Source organism: Globicephala melas, chromosome 6 (assembly GCF_963455315.2).
Source record: "Globicephala melas chromosome 6, mGloMel1.2, whole genome shotgun sequence".
Lineage (NCBI taxonomy): Eukaryota > Metazoa > Chordata > Mammalia > Artiodactyla > Delphinidae > Globicephala > Globicephala melas.
The window spans coordinates 56,213,903-56,229,317 of record NC_083319.1 but is presented as its reverse complement, the minus strand read 5'-3'; the positions used below and the strand labels follow the sequence as shown (position 1 = coordinate 56,229,317).

General features: G+C 37.9%; 1 protein-coding gene across 2 annotated transcripts in view; it reads left to right on the top strand.

Annotated features, from left to right (window-relative positions):
• ERMP1 (endoplasmic reticulum metallopeptidase 1) overlaps positions 1 to 15,332 on the top strand; it is a 52,773-nt gene extending 37,441 nt beyond the window's left edge. For both annotated transcript variants that reach the window (XM_060300911.1, XM_030877136.2), the window contains 2 exons: positions 12,158 to 12,321; positions 12,448 to 15,332. In XM_060300911.1, the coding sequence (XP_060156894.1) occupies positions 12,158 to 12,321; positions 12,448 to 12,612 (329 nt within the window). In that variant the 3' untranslated portion in view covers positions 12,613 to 15,332. The remainder of the gene's footprint in view (positions 1 to 12,157; positions 12,322 to 12,447) is intronic.
• Positions 15,333 to 15,415: the final 83 nt, after the last annotated feature.

The window sequence follows — 15,415 nt, the reverse complement described above, 5'->3', positions numbered from 1 at the left end:
CTTGAAATGATTTCAATTTCCTTAAATTTACTTAGGCTTGATTTGGCACCCAAGATGTGATCTATCCTGGAGAATATTCTGTGCGCACTGTAGAAGAAAGTGTGATCTGCTGCTTTTGGATGGAATGTCCTATAAATATCAATTAAATCTTTCTGGTCTGTTCTGTCATTTAAAGCTTGTGCTTCCTTATTAATTTTCTGTTTGGATGATCTGTCCATTGGTGTAAGTGAGGTGTTAAAAGTCCCCCACTATTATTGTGTTACTGTTGATTTCCTGTTTTAGAGCTGTTAGCAGTTGCCTTATGTATTGAGGTGCTCCTGTGTTGGGTGCATAGATATTTATAATTGTTATATCTTCTTCTTGGATTGTTCCCTTGATCATTTTGTAGTGTCCTTCCTTGCCTCTTATAACATTATTTTAAAGTCTGTTTTATCTGATATGAGTATTGCTACTCCAGCTTTCTTTTGATTTCCATTTGCATGGAATATCTTTTTCCATCCCCTCACTTTCAGTCTGTATATGTCCCTAGGTCTGAAGTAGGTCTCTTGTAGACAGCATCTATATGGGTCTTGTTTTTGTATACATTCAGCAAGCCTGGTTGGAGCATTTAATCCATTCATGTTTAAGGTAATTATCGATATGTATGTTCTTATTACCATTTTCTTAATTGTTTTGGGTTTGTTTTTGTAGGTCCTTTTCTTCCCTTGTGTTTCCCACTTAGATAAGTTCCTTTAACATTTGTTGTAGACCTGATTAGGTGGTGCTGAATTCTCTTAGCTTTTGGTTGTCTGTAAAGCTTTTGATTTCTCCATCAAATCTGAATGAGATCCTTGCTAGGTAGAGTAATCTTGATTGTAGGTTCTCTCCTTTCATCACTTTAAATATGTCATGCCACTCCCTTCTGGCTTGTAGAGCTTCTGCTGAGAAATCAGGTGTTAACATTATGGGAGTTCCCTTGTATGTTATTTGTTGTTTTTCCCTTGCTGCTTTCAATAATTTTCTTTGTCTTTAATTTTTGCCAGTTTGATTACTATGTGTCTCGGCATGTTTCTCCTTGGGTTTATCCTGTATGGGACTCTCTGCACTTCGCGGACTTGGGTGGCTATTTCCTTTCCCATGTTAGGGAAGTTTTCAACTATAATCTCTTCAGATATTTTCTCGGGTCATTTCTCTCTCTGTTCTCCTTCTGGGACCCCTATAATGCGAATATTGTTGCGTTTAATGTTGTCCCAGAGGTTTCTTAGGCTGTCTTCATTTATTTTCATTCTTTATTCTGTTCCACAGCAGTGAATTCCACCATTCTGTCTTCCAGGTCACTTATCCGTTCTTCTCAGTTATTCTGCCATTGATTCCTTCTAGTGTAGTTTTCATTTCAGTTATTGTATTGTTCATCTCTGTTTGTTTGTTCTTTAATTCTTCTAGATCTTTGTTAAACATTTCTTGCATCTTCTCGGTCTTTGCCTCCATTCTTTTTCTGAGGTCCTGGATCATCTTCACTATCATTATTCTGAATTCTTTTTCTGGAAGGTTGCCTATGTCCACTTCATTTAGTTGTTTTTCTGGGGTTTTATCTTGTTCCTTCATCTGGTACGTAGTCCTCTGCCTTTTCATCTTGTGTATCTTTCTGTGAATGTGGTTTTTGTTCCACAGGCTGCAGAATTGTAGTTCTTCTTGCTTCTGCTGTCTGCCCTCTGGTGGATGAAGCTGTCTAAGAGGCTTGTGCAAGTTTCCTGATGGGAGGGACTGGTGGTGGGCAGAGCTGACTGTTGCTGTGGTGGGCAGAGCTCAGTAAAACTTTAATCCGTTGACTGCTGATGGGTGGGGCTGGGTTCCCTCCCTGTTGGTTGTTTGGCCTGAGGTGACCCAACACTGGAGCCTACCTGGGCTCTTTGGTGGGGCTAATGGTGGACTCTCGGAGGGCTCACACAAAGGAGTACTTCCCAGAACTTCCGCTGCCAGTGTCCTTGTGCTCACAGTGAGACACAGCCACTCCCCGCCTCTGCAGGAGACCCTCCAACACTATCAGGTAGGTCTGGTTCAGTCTCCCGTGGGGGTCACTGCTCCTTCCCCTGGGTCCCGATGCGTATACTGCTTTGTGTTTGCCCTCCAAGAGTGGAGTCTCTGTTTCCCCCAGTCCTGTCGAAGTCCTGCAGTCAAATCTCGCTAGCCTTCAAAGTCTGATTCTCTAGGAATTCCTCCTCCTGTTGCCGGACCCCCAAGTTGGGAAGCCTTACGTGGGACTCAGAACCTTCACTCCAATGGGTGGACTTCTGTGGTATAATTGTTCTCCAGTTTGTGAGTCACCCACCCAGCAGTTATGGGATTTGATTTTATTGTGATTGTGCCCCTCCTACCGTCTCACTGTGGCTTCTCCTTTGTCTTTGGATGTGGGGTGTCCTTTTTGGTGAGTTCCAGTGTCCTCCTGTCGATGACTGTTCAGCAGTTAGCCGTGACCCCGGTGCTCTCACAAGAGGGAGTGAGAACATGTCCTTCTACTCCGCCATCTTGAACCAATCTTGGATTTTAGCCATTCTTATATTTACGTAGTGGTATCTTATTACTTTTTCAATTTGCAATTCCCTAATGACATATGATGTTGAGCAGCTTTTCATACTTATTTGCCATCTGTATAACTTCTTTGGTAAGGTGTCTATTTGGATCTTTTTGTCTGTTAATTTTGTTTTCTTATTGTTGAGATTTAAGAGATTTTTGTATATATGGGTATAAGTCCTTTATCATGTAAGTGTTTTGCAAATATTTTCTCCCAGTTTGGCTTGTATTTTCATATCTGAACAGTGTTTTTCATAGAGCATTAAGTGTTTTAATTTATTGAAGTCCAACTTAATCACTTTTGTTTTATGGAACATGCTTTTGGTGGTGTGTCTAAAAATCATTGCCAAACCCAGGGTGTCTAGATTTTCTCTGATGTTACCTTCTAGAAGTTTTAAAATTCTGCCTTTTACACTTAGGTGTGTGATATATTTTGAATTAATTTTTGTGAAAGGTATAAGTTCTGTGTCTAGATTCATGTTTTTCCATGTGGATTTCCAGTTGTTCCAGTACCATTTGTTGAAGACTATCCTGTCTCCACTGAGTTGCCTTTCTTTGTCAAAGATCAGTTGACTATATTTGCGTGGGGCTATTTCTGGACTCTATATTTTGTTCTACTCATCTATTTCTCTATTCTTTTCCCATTACTGCGCTGTCTTCATCTCTTTAGCTTTATAGTATTTCTTGAAGTTGGGTATATCAGTCTTCCAACTTTCTCTTCAGTATACTGATTATTGCTTGTCTTTTGTCTTTCTATATATCAGTTTGTCAATACCCACAAAATAACTTTTTGGGATTTTGATGGGAATTGCATTGAACCTGTGGATCAAGTTTGGGAAAATGACATCTATTGACTCTTCCTATCCATGACATGGAATGCCTCTCCATTTATTTGTATCTTATTTGATTTTTTTTGGTAGTTTCACAGTTTTGCTCACATAGATCTTGTACATACTTTGTGAGATTTATACCTAAGTATGTCGTTTTTGAGGTGCTAATGTAAATAGTATTGTTCATTGCTGGTATATAGGAAAGCAACTAACTTTTGTATGTTAATCTTGTATCCTGCAACCTTGCTATAATTGTTTATTAGTTCCAGGCTTTTTTTGGTTGATTCTTCTGGATTTTCTACATAGATGATCATGTCCTTTGCAAACAAAGACAGTTTTATTTCTTCCTTCCCAATCTTTATACTTTTTATTTCCTTTTCTTATCTCATGGCAATTAGCTAGGACTTCCAGTATGGTTTTAAAAATGAGTGGTAAGAGGGATAATCCTTGCCTTGTTCCTGATCTTAATGGGAAAGCTTTCTTACCAACTGAGTATAATGTTAGCTGTAGGTTTTCTGTAGATGTTCGTCAGATCAGGCTGAGGCAGTTCCCATCTATTTTTAGTTTGCTAAGAGTTTTATTCTGAATGAATGTTGGATTATGTCAAATACTTTTCTGTCTTTTGATATGATCATGTGGTTTTTCTTCTTTAGCATGTTGATGTCATGCATTACATTACTTGATTTTCAAATGTTGAACCAATCTCACATACCTGGAATAAATTCTACTTGGTCATAGTGTATAATTCTTCTTATATGTTGTTGGATTTGATTTTCTAATATTATGTTGAGGATTTTTACGTCTGTGTTCATGAAGGAGTCCTAATCTTTTTTAAGTTTTGTTTTGTTTTGTTTTTATTTTTTAAATTTTATTTATTTTTGGCTGTATTGGCTCTTCATTTCTGTGCGAGGGCTTTCTCTAATTGCGGCAAGTGGGGGCCACTCCTCATCGTGGTGCGCGGGCCTCTCACTATCGCGGCCTCTCCCATTGCGGAGCACAGGCTCCAGACGCGCAGGCTCAGTAATTGTGACTCACGGGGCTAGTTGCTCCGCGGCATGTGGGATCTTCCCAGACCAGGGCTCGAACCTGTGTCCTCTGCATTGGCAGGCGGATTCTTAACCACCACGCCACCAGGGAAGCCCGAGTCCTAATCTTTAAGTTTTCCTGTAATGTCTTTGTGTGGTTTTGGTGTTAGAGTAATGCTGGCCTCACAGAATTAGTTAGAAAGTGTTCCTTCTGCTTCTGTCTTCTGGAGGAGATTGTAGAGAGTTGGTATAATTTCTTCCTTAAATGTTTGGTAGCATGCACTAGCGAACCCATCTGGGCCTGGTTCTTTCTGTTTTGGAAAGTCATTAATTATTGATTCAATTTTGTTTAATAAATAAAGGACTATTTCAGATTGTCTGTTTCTTCTTGTGTGTATATTGGCAAATTGTGTCTTTCAAAGAATTGGTCTGTTTCATCTGGGTTATCAAATTTTGGGGCCTACAGTGTTCATAATATTCTTTTATTATCCTTTTACTGCACATGGGATCTGTAGTGATGTCACCTCTTTCATTTCTGAGATTAGTAATCTGTGTCTTCTCTCTTTTTTTCTTAGCTTGGCTAGAGGTTTATCAATTTTATTGATCTTTTCAAAGAACCAGTTTTTGGTTCTATTGATTTCCTCTCTTGACTTCCTATTTCAATTTCATTAATTTCTGCCCTATTTTTAAGTATTTCTTTTTTTCTGCTTAGTTTGGATTTAAATACTCTTCTTTTTCTAGCTTATTAAAGTGGAGGCTTAGATTATTGACTTTAGATCATCTTTTTTAATGTATGCATTCAATGCTACATTTTCCCCCCTAAGCTCTATTTTGGCTGCATCTCACAAATTTACAATTTTAGTTCAATTTACTTAAAAATTTCTCTTGAGGCTTCTTTGACTCATTTGTTATTTAGAAGCATGTTCTTTAATCTTCAAATATTTTGGATTTTCCAGCTGGTTTTCAATATTTATTTCTACAATTTCATTGTGGTCTGAGAGCATACTTTATATGATTTCTATTCTAAATTTGTTGAGGTATGTTTTATGATGCAGGATATGGTCTCTCTTGGTGAATGTTCCATGTGAGCTTGAAAAGAATGTGTATTCTGGTGTTGGATGAAGTTCTATGAATGTTTTTGATGGTGGTGTTTTAGTTCAGCTATATATCCTCACTGATTTTCTGCCTGCTGGATTTGTCAGTTACTGTAAAAGGTTGTTGAAGTCTCCAACTATAATGGTGAATTTGTCTTTTTCTCTTTCCATTTTGTCAGTTTTTGCCTCACCTATTTTGGTCTGCTTTTTAGGCACATAGCAATTATACTTGTTTGATTAAACTGATATATTAGCATTTTGATTATACTTGTTAAAAATTATTTCAAGTGGTTTAGAGCTTTCAATAAGTTCACTTTCAAGTAACACTGTACTGCTTCATGGGTAGTACAGATGCTTTATAATGTAATATTCCCAATTCTTCCCTCCCTGGGATTCTGTAAAGTTGACCTTTGAAGCAATGGGTAAGTCAGACAACATTTTTTTTTTCTCTTTCTCTTTCACTTCTTCAACTTTATAATATGTTGCATGTGAGCTTTTTTCCCCTCAGATTTATTATCGTGACCAGCAACTTGAGAGCTTATAGTGTTTCTAAAAACAAACTGAGGCAGATAATAATTTTTAAGGAGCCTTACTGAAAAACTTTTAGTGTCAGATATTAGTTGTCAGGTAGATCCAAAACAGCATTTGGCCTGGCATTAGTAGACAGTGTGACTTTATTTACCTTTCTTGGTATATTTACTATGTTTAAAACTAGTAGTTAGCTCCTTGAGCTACTCAACTGGTGTTCTGGCTTCTAAGTCTTGTCTCTCATATTATTTTTCAAAAATACATTTGATCACGTCACTTCCCTACTTAAAGAACTATTAACGATTTCCTGTTGCCGCAGAATACATCCAAATTCTTTGGCAAAGCATGTGTGGTCTTCGGGAGTTTGGCCCAGGTACCCATTTAAACTTTTTTCAGCACTTCCCTTGGTGCATTCCTTAGCTACATCCAACTGCTCCTTTCTGTCCAGTCAAACACACACTCACTCCTGGTGAGAGAGAGATTTTCTTGCTACTACCTCCCACCCAAACTCTGTTTCTCCCCTAGGCAAAATGCCAAGATTACTCTGACCTTTCTCTCCCATCTTCTCCAACAGACTAAGCAACTGCTACCCTTTTTCTTTCCTTTGTACATATCTTGATTGTAGCGCTGACCTCCTTGTATCATGATTATTTAGTCAAGGGAGGCAGACATGGTGGGTTCTTATCCTTCTATTCTTGGTGCCCAGTGAAATCACTGACACATAATGGGCACTCAAATGTGTTGAGTTAAATTAAATTAGTCAGCTTTTTTCTTTTTAAGATGGTACCCAGATATGTGAACAAACACCATACTAGATGTTTCCAGTGAAGGTATTTTGTGGATAGGATTGACATTTAATTTAGATCAGTAAATTCTGAGTACAGATTGTTCTCCATAATGTGGTGGGCTTCATCCAATCAGTTGAAGGCCTTAAAAAAAAGACTCTCCTCCTCCAAGGAGGGGGGGTCTTGCCAGCACAGCCTAGGAATTCAAATTCGGCTCGTCCCTGAGTCTCCAGCCTGCCAGCCCCTACTGCAGATTTTGGATTTGCCAGCCTCTACAAATTACATGAGCCAGTTCTATAATTCTCTTTCTCTTTCTCTACACATCCTATTCTGTTTCTCTAGAGAACCCTAATACAGGAAGTTCATTTTTAAAAGTTCCTGCTACTGTTCACTCTGTACTTTAATTACTGAGTTTAAAAAAAAAGGTTGAGGTACTTCCCTGGTGGTGCAGTGGTTAAGAATCCACCTGCCAGTGCAGGGGACATGGGTTTGAGCCCTGGTCCAGGAAGAGCCCACATGCTGCGGAGCATCTAAGCCTGTGAGCCACAAGTACTGAGCCGTGTGCCACAACTACTGAAGCCCGCACACCTAGAGCCCATGCTCTGCAACGAGAAGCCACCACAATGAGAAGCCCACACATTGCAAAGAATAGCCCCTGCTCACCACAAATAGAGAAAGCCCATGCTCAACAACAAAGACCTGATGCAGCCAAAAATAAATTGAAAAAAAAAAAAAAAAAAGTTGATAGAAAGTTGCCCAGGATTTTATGAGTGAAAGGTATCTTCATACGTAACTTTCCCCCTTGTTTATTTTTATTCATTCATATATATATGTACATACACATATATATGTATATTTTTAAGGCCTAATTTACATACATTGACACATCCAGATCTTGTACAGTTCCTTTAGTTTTGATAAAAGCATACATATACCCATGTAACCACTATCAAAACACAAATCATTTCCATCACCCCAGAAAGTTCCTTTACACTAAAGTCTCCCTGCCCTGGAGAAGCAACTTTCTGATTCCTACATTGACAGATTCGATTTGCCTGCTCATTCTTGAACTTCATATACATGGAATCATCCAGTATGTAATATTCTGTGTCTGGTCATTAAGCATAATGTGTTTGAGATTGAGCTGTGTGTTGTTTTTGAGTATCAGTATTTTGTTCCTATTCATTGCTGAGTAGTATTCAGTGCATGACTATACCACAGCTTATCATTCTCTTGTTGACGGACACCTGGGCAGTTTCCAGTTTGGGGCTAATATGAATAAAGCTATTATGAACATTCTTGTACAAAGCTTTTTGGGAATATGTCTTCCACTTCTCTTCTTGGATAAATATCTAGGAGTGGAATTGTTTGGTTCATAGGACAGACTTACATTTAACTTTTTTAAATTGTTTTTTTCAGTTTTTCACTCCCACCAGTAGTATACGAGAGTTCCAGTTACTCCACATTCTCACCAGAATTTACTGTTTTTTTTCATTTTATCATTTCTTGTGGGTGTTTAGTAGTAGTACCTCTTGCATTCCTCTGATAATTAAGATGTGGAACACTTTTATAAGTGTTTACTGGCCATTCACCTGTTTTCTCATGTCTTTTTCCCTTTTAAAAACTGAGCTTGTTGTCTTATAGGACATACATTCATACATTCTAGATAAAATCCTTTATCAGATAACTGGTGTTATCAAGATTTCTTGCCCATTCATTTTCTTAATGATGTCTTCTGATGTGAAGAAGTTTTAAATTTTTATGAAGTCCATTTTATCAGGTTTTTCTTTCAGGATTAATGCTTTATGTATCTTCCAAAAAAAGCTTGCCTACCCAGAGATCATGAATTTAGACTTTTCCTTTTAGAAACTTTATAGCCTTAAGCTTTTATGTTTAGGCCTAGGATGCACCTTGAGTTAATTTCTGTATATGGTGTGAGGTAGAGGTCAAGGTCCTTTTTCCTTTATAGATATCCAGTTGTTCTAGCATCATCTGTTGAAAAGACTTTGCTCACAGAATTGCTTTGGTGCCGTTGTCAAAATTATTTGACTGTGTATGGTACTGGCACAAAAACAGAAATATAGATGAATGGTACCGGATAGAAAGCCCAGAGATAAACCCATGCACATATGGGCACCTAATTTATGACAAAGGAGGCAAGAGCATACAATGGAGAAAAGACAGCCTCTTCAATAAGTGGTGCTGGGAAAACTGGACAGCTACATGCAAAAGAATGAAATTAGATCACTCCCTAACACCATACACAAAATTATTTGACAGTATATACCTCAGCTTTGCCCACTTTTTACTGAAATTTCTCTTCTACAAGTAGTTTGTTTGGTTTTTGTATTTTCATTCAGTTTAACACAGCAGGGACTTGAAAATCTTGTAAGTGAGGGAAGCTGGAGGACACAAGATGGTAGTAGTGAAATAATATTTGGTAGTTAACCAGTGGGATGAAGCACTTATGGGAAGGAAGTGCCTTAGCTGACACTTCTGAAGGTGAATACTTCCGTTTTCTAGGCTTTAAAATTTTAATTAGAAATAAATTTATTTTGCACTAATTGGTTTTCTTGTTCATGCCAGTAATTTTTTATTTTATTTAAATGCCAGCCTATAAAAAGGAAGCACAGAAAAATTCAAACCTTTCTCTATCCTTTATGCACCATTTGGAGAATTCCACTAAAATTCAGGTTCCTGGCAGGCAGGTTGTACACCTACTGCCCTGTGTTTTGTGATTACAAATGACAAGAAATCATTTTGTAAAAAAATTATTTTTTGACTGTACGTGTGCAGGTCTGTTTGTGCATCAGTTACCACACTTTTAATTACAGAAGCTTTATAATTTAATGATTGGGAGAGTTAAGATCCTTTGTAGTTTTTGTTTTTTAGTATCTTCCTTGCCATTTTTTGCATGCTTATTTTTCCATAATTTTAGTATTTAGAATTTTAGTATCATCTAATATAAAACATATTGCTAATTGGTATTTAGGGGAGTATCATAATAAATTTATAAATTAAGGAGACCCTGACATACAATGTTGAATCACCCTATCCTGAACCTGGAAATGTCTTTGCATTTGTTCGATCAGTTCTACTTTCATGTCTTTCAGGAGTGCTATAAAGGTTTTGTTGCTACTATCATTATGTCCTCAAACTGGCTATATTTTTTATGTATGAAGGCAGTTGACGTCTGTATGTCAATTTTGTATCTTGCTACCTTTCTGAATCTTGTTTTAGTTAACCACTGATACTAGGGTTCTCCAGGTATACCAGGAATTGCCAACATTTAAAGGGCCAGATAGTAAATATTTTAGGCTTTGCCATATGTTTCCATGATAGATTCTTGTTTGTTAACCACTCTTTAAAAACGTAAAAACCATGCTTAGCCTGAGAGCCATACAAATACAGACCTCAGGTGTATAGTTTGTTTACTACTGCATATCATCTGCAGATAATTTTTCTTTACCAACTCTTATGCCTCTAATTGATTTCTGTCTAAATAGCTAATATTTCTAGCATAGGATAACTGTTGTGGAGATGGTGAGCATCCTTGCCTTGTTCTTGATATTAGAACCAAGGTCTCTAGTGTTTTCCTATTATATAAGATATTGACGTTAGGACTAAGGTATATATTTTTTAATCATGTTAAACAAGTATTCATCACTTGTCATTCCTTGAATTTTTTTTAGGGAATGTATTTTAGATTTTAATTTTGTGAAAAGCTTTTTTAGCATCTACAAAACTGATGATGGGATTTTTCTTCCTTGGGTCTTTTAAGTAAATGGTGTATCTTACCAGGTCACACATAGGCTATTATTTTCTTAATGTGATATTGGATTTGTTTGCAAATATATTATTTAGAAATTCCACATCAGTGTTCATGAGTGATATTGGTTTGTGTTGTTTGGGGTTTTTTTTGGGGGGGGTGGGTTGGTACTGTCCTTATCAGATTTAGGTATATATCATAAATGTATTGAATGTTATACATCATAAAAACAGTTGGTTTTCATTTTCTTGCAAAGTTTATGGTGCATTAGAACTATTTTGTTGAAAAGTTGGCTTGAATTCCTTTCTAAACTCACCTGGGCCTGGTGCTTTTCCTTAGGGTAGTTTCTTAATAATTTTTCTAGGGAAATTGGTTTGCTTTAGCTTTATTATCTGTTTATTATCTCTGCTCTAGCTTTATTATCTCTTATCAGTTTTGATAATCTGTATTTTCCTAGCAGAATAGCCATTTCATGTGGGTTTTCAAACTTACAGAGGGCAGCAGAGTGGTTATGTGTGTTTTTTTAAACAACTTCTGCTTATTTTTCTTATTTCTCTTTGTGTATATACTTGTTTTCTCTGCTCCACTCTCCTTTCCCTCCGTCTCTTTTCCAATCAGGTTACTTAGTGGTTGTCTTGTTAATTTAAAAAAATAACAGATTTTTGATTATTAGGTCTGTTTCTTCTATTCTCTATTTCATTGATTTCTAGTTTTTCCTTTCTTGTCTTTTTAAAAACTCTGTCCACTTGCCTGAAATAACCTTCGTTTTTTACGCTTTCTGAATCTCTTTAAGTATGTTACAGTATGTGATTAGGTCTAGCTTTGTAAGCTAAGTTAAACTTTTTTTTCTTTTAGCAGCCGGGTTAGGTCTTTTCACATTTATTTTTACTGTATAATACTTTTGGTCTCAAAAATATTTATAATTACGTGTGTTTTATCTGCTATATTCCTTTTTCTATGATGTGCTGTCTTGCTCTTGAAAAAGGTAGTTTCTGGCATATAATGTTTATATTTTTGTTTTGATTGCCTGTTATTTAACCTTTTACTATCTGTGTGTCAGTGTTTAATTGTATTCTTTAACTCTATTAGCTTATACCACAGTTTATCTGCTTTGCCCTTTCCCTCTGTGTTTGTTACATGCAACATTTGCCCATTAGCCTTCCACCCTCACCTCAATATTTGTTTGTCTTAATAATGTATGTGGATATATTAAAATCCTGTCAGTTCTTTTGCTATAGTTTTTGCAGTTATCTCTTGGGTTAGATGAAGCTTATTCTCTAGATTTCTGAAGAAGGGCTCGCGAGTGGTAAGGTTCTTCCATGTTTAAATGACCAGACCAAGATGTAAACAGAGGTTTTCTCATTATAAATTCTGTGCCTTTTCTGCCGCACCTCATTACTTACCTTTGTTGATACACACTGAACGTCCAACCTGGCACCTTTTTTAGGTTTGTACTGAGTGTCTTAAAAGTGATATAAAGCATTGAACTTCGTAGTCTGCTTTGGGTGGTGGGTTTCTTTTCTTGTTGCTTTTTCAAAGATTGTTTTAACTATTCTTCCTTCCTCTTATCGTACAGGACCAAGCCATATGTCATTCTATGTCCGAACCCACAAAGGGTCTACACTTTCTCAGTGGTCTCTTGGCAATGGCACCCCAGTCACGAGTAAAGGAGGGGACTACTTTGTATTTTATTCCCATGGACTCCAGGCCTCTGCATGGCAGTTCTGGATAGAAGTACAGGTGGGAACTTCCCAGTATTGCTGATATTACTGATCAGGTTTCCAGGTGGTATTTGGCAAGAATCTTGGGATCAGTCAGTGTTCTTGCCTTCCTAGCACTAGAGAAGTAACTAATTTTCTCCTCCAGGTCTCGGAAGAACAGCCTGAAGGAGCGGTCACTGTGGCCATTGCTGCCCACTATCTTTCTGGGGAAGACAAGAGATCCTCCCAGCTGGATGCTCTGAAAGAGAAGTTCCCAGATTGGACATTTCCCTCTGCCTGGGTGTGCACCTACCATCTCTTTGTGTTTTAGTCTTGTGGATGAGCTCTAAGTACATGCCCACGGTTTCTCCTGGTGTTTCATGGATGTTTGTATGTAAGTCAATGAATTAATGAGCATATGTTCAAAGAGCTTTGTGGTCTAACACTCTTCAGGGCCCAGCACTGTCTGTAATGGTTATGCTGTGGGGTAGTGTGCATGGCCCTTCTGACACTTGAAAATACCAGTTTTCTGGCACTTAAGCACATGTGGGTACTGCCACTTACCTACATAGGTCATTTTGTATGACCTTAAGGACGAAAGCCAACAAACTACTTTAATAGTTGTCCCCTTAGGATCATGAAAGATGCAGAAGGTACTGTAAGTCCACTGTTAATGAGACAAATGACATTTCCAGTTAAAGCCCAAGAGCATTTTTTTTGTGTCATTGGATGGTAGGTTAAACATCATTCACAGGAGTAATGATTCCCCTTGAGGCCTAACTCTGTAGGTCATTAGAAGGTAACTGCAGTAAAGACTGGGGAAGCACCATTGGGCTTTTGAGGCCCCAGCCTGTGCCGAGAGCTCTGCTTCTGCATGCAGCCTTTAGTGTGCTTTGCACCTCTGAAGCCCCGGTCCTCTGATGTGGAAACCTGTGTGAGTTGGGGACTCCTGTCCTTCTGACAAGTGGTCACTGAGCTCCATCATTGTAATGTTTTTCTGAGGTTGCTTTTTCAATGCCTGTTTCCCTCTGAAACATATATTTTCCTCCTCTCCACACCTCACCATTGTGAGAAGAGTATTTGTCTACTTTCCCTCTGAGTTGCACAGGCCCTTTTGGTTTAGAATATTGTTCGTGCAAGTATATGATGTTAACTTCCTTCTTCAGAGCACTAGTTGCCATGGTGGCTATTCTGGGGTGGGAGGAGAGTGGGGTCGGGAGTGGCTGGGCGTTTTATATTTATTCTCACTTTTTTAGGAGTCTTCTGTTATCCAAGGTTAATCCTTTAGGGCATAATTTTATTGATGCACTGGGTCCTTATTTTTGTCTGTTTTCCAGCCAGTTGAACAGATTAGTCTCTCACTAACTTACTGTGTTCAGCAGAGCTGGCTTTCCTCAGACTTGAGGCTGTGGCTTGTACTGGAATGTCCTTCTGTAACTGTCCTTAGAGTTGTCGGTGTTCAGATCCTGCATGATGGCAGCTCTAGGACTTAGAGGTACTTTTCATGTTGAGGAAGATGGCTGTTGGCTTCCTGGCTCCAGCAGTGGAAGAGTTTGATTAGAGCAGTGGTAAATTCTGCTAGCTTTCTTTTCTCCATTAAAAATGTAAAAAGACAATTTTTGCATTTAGCAAGCCTAGGCCAAAAAAAACATTTTAAAGAAAAGCCAGAGTAAAACAAAAAAGGTGGCACTCGGATCTGCCTGAACAGAAGGAGCATACATAGTAAGTGTGCGCTGTGGAAGAAAATACTTCTTGAAGCTGCTTGTGGGATGTATACAGTGTGCTTTCTGAATCATGCTCCTCATATACTGCCTGCCTCATTTGTGACTCCTTAAAAACTGACCGAGCCCACACAGACAGCAGGGTTGCAGCCAGAGCTGAATGGTAACATGCTGTCACATGCGTGGACACTGGAACCATTGCTTTTCCTGGACTCTGTAGGAACCATATAGAGTTGATCCTTGAACAACCTGGGGATATGGGGTGCTGACCACTGTGCAGTTGAAAATTTGCATATTACTTTACAGTCATACCTCTGTATCCAAGGTTCTACAGCCATGGATTCAACCAACCACGGATCATGTAGTACTGTAATACCCGTTTATAATCTGTGTATAATTGGACCTGCACCGTTCAAACCCATGTTGTTCAAGGGTCAGCTGTATCACTAGTCTTGGGTGCTTCACATGTCAGGCAGTACACATAAGGTTTGCAGTGTTTATAGCTTTTATAGCCTCATCAATTGTGGAGGAAAAAACATCTAAACAAATTTCAAAATACAGGCATATTTTCTGTTCCTGTGGTTAATATGAAATAGATTAATGGAAATTATTTATAGGAAAAAGAAAAGCAAAATCACAAGTGTTGAAGAAGGACATTACGTGAGAAACCAATAGTTCCCTGTTGTTACTCCATTTCAGTAATAATTATGGTTTTCTTTTTGCCTTTGAGTTATTTTCCTATGCGAACAATTCTCTCTTGTTTTGGTTTTCTTTGGCATTATAAAGCTCTGATTATCGTACAAATGCTCACTAGTCTCATGGCATGCTTAATATTCTGGGGGACTATTTTAATGCCAAAAGTGGTTAAGTAATTATACACAATATCATGGCTCTGTTAAGAACACCGTCAGATCAGCAATCTCTGAGATTAAAGAACTTGTTAGTTTCTTGAGTATCTGATTTGAATGACTCATTTCTAAAAGGGTCTTTTCAAATTCTAATGCATTTCCTACAGAATTTAAAATGTACAGTACTGCACATTCAGGGAAAGTGTGAAGGGTTGCGATTTTGAAGAAATCCTTAAAATTTACATTGTGTCTGACCTAAGATTGTTGCATGAAGTTTTTCTGTTTCCACACTTTAGCAGATGTAAATAAGCACTATAGAGTCCTAAAATGTCACCACTGAGGGAGCCACTACTTACGAAGCCAGACTGCTGACTCAGGAAGCTATAGAAAAAAATGATTATGTCTTTTTCCTTCAACTTGTTTGCTAAGATTAATTATTGCCTTACACTTTAACTGAAATAAACTTTTTAACATACAAGTTAGTATCTTTAACAGAGAAATGGATCTTTATTTTGTTTTCCTGTATCCCCCATATTTGAAGGGTATAGAGCCTTTTAAAAAGACC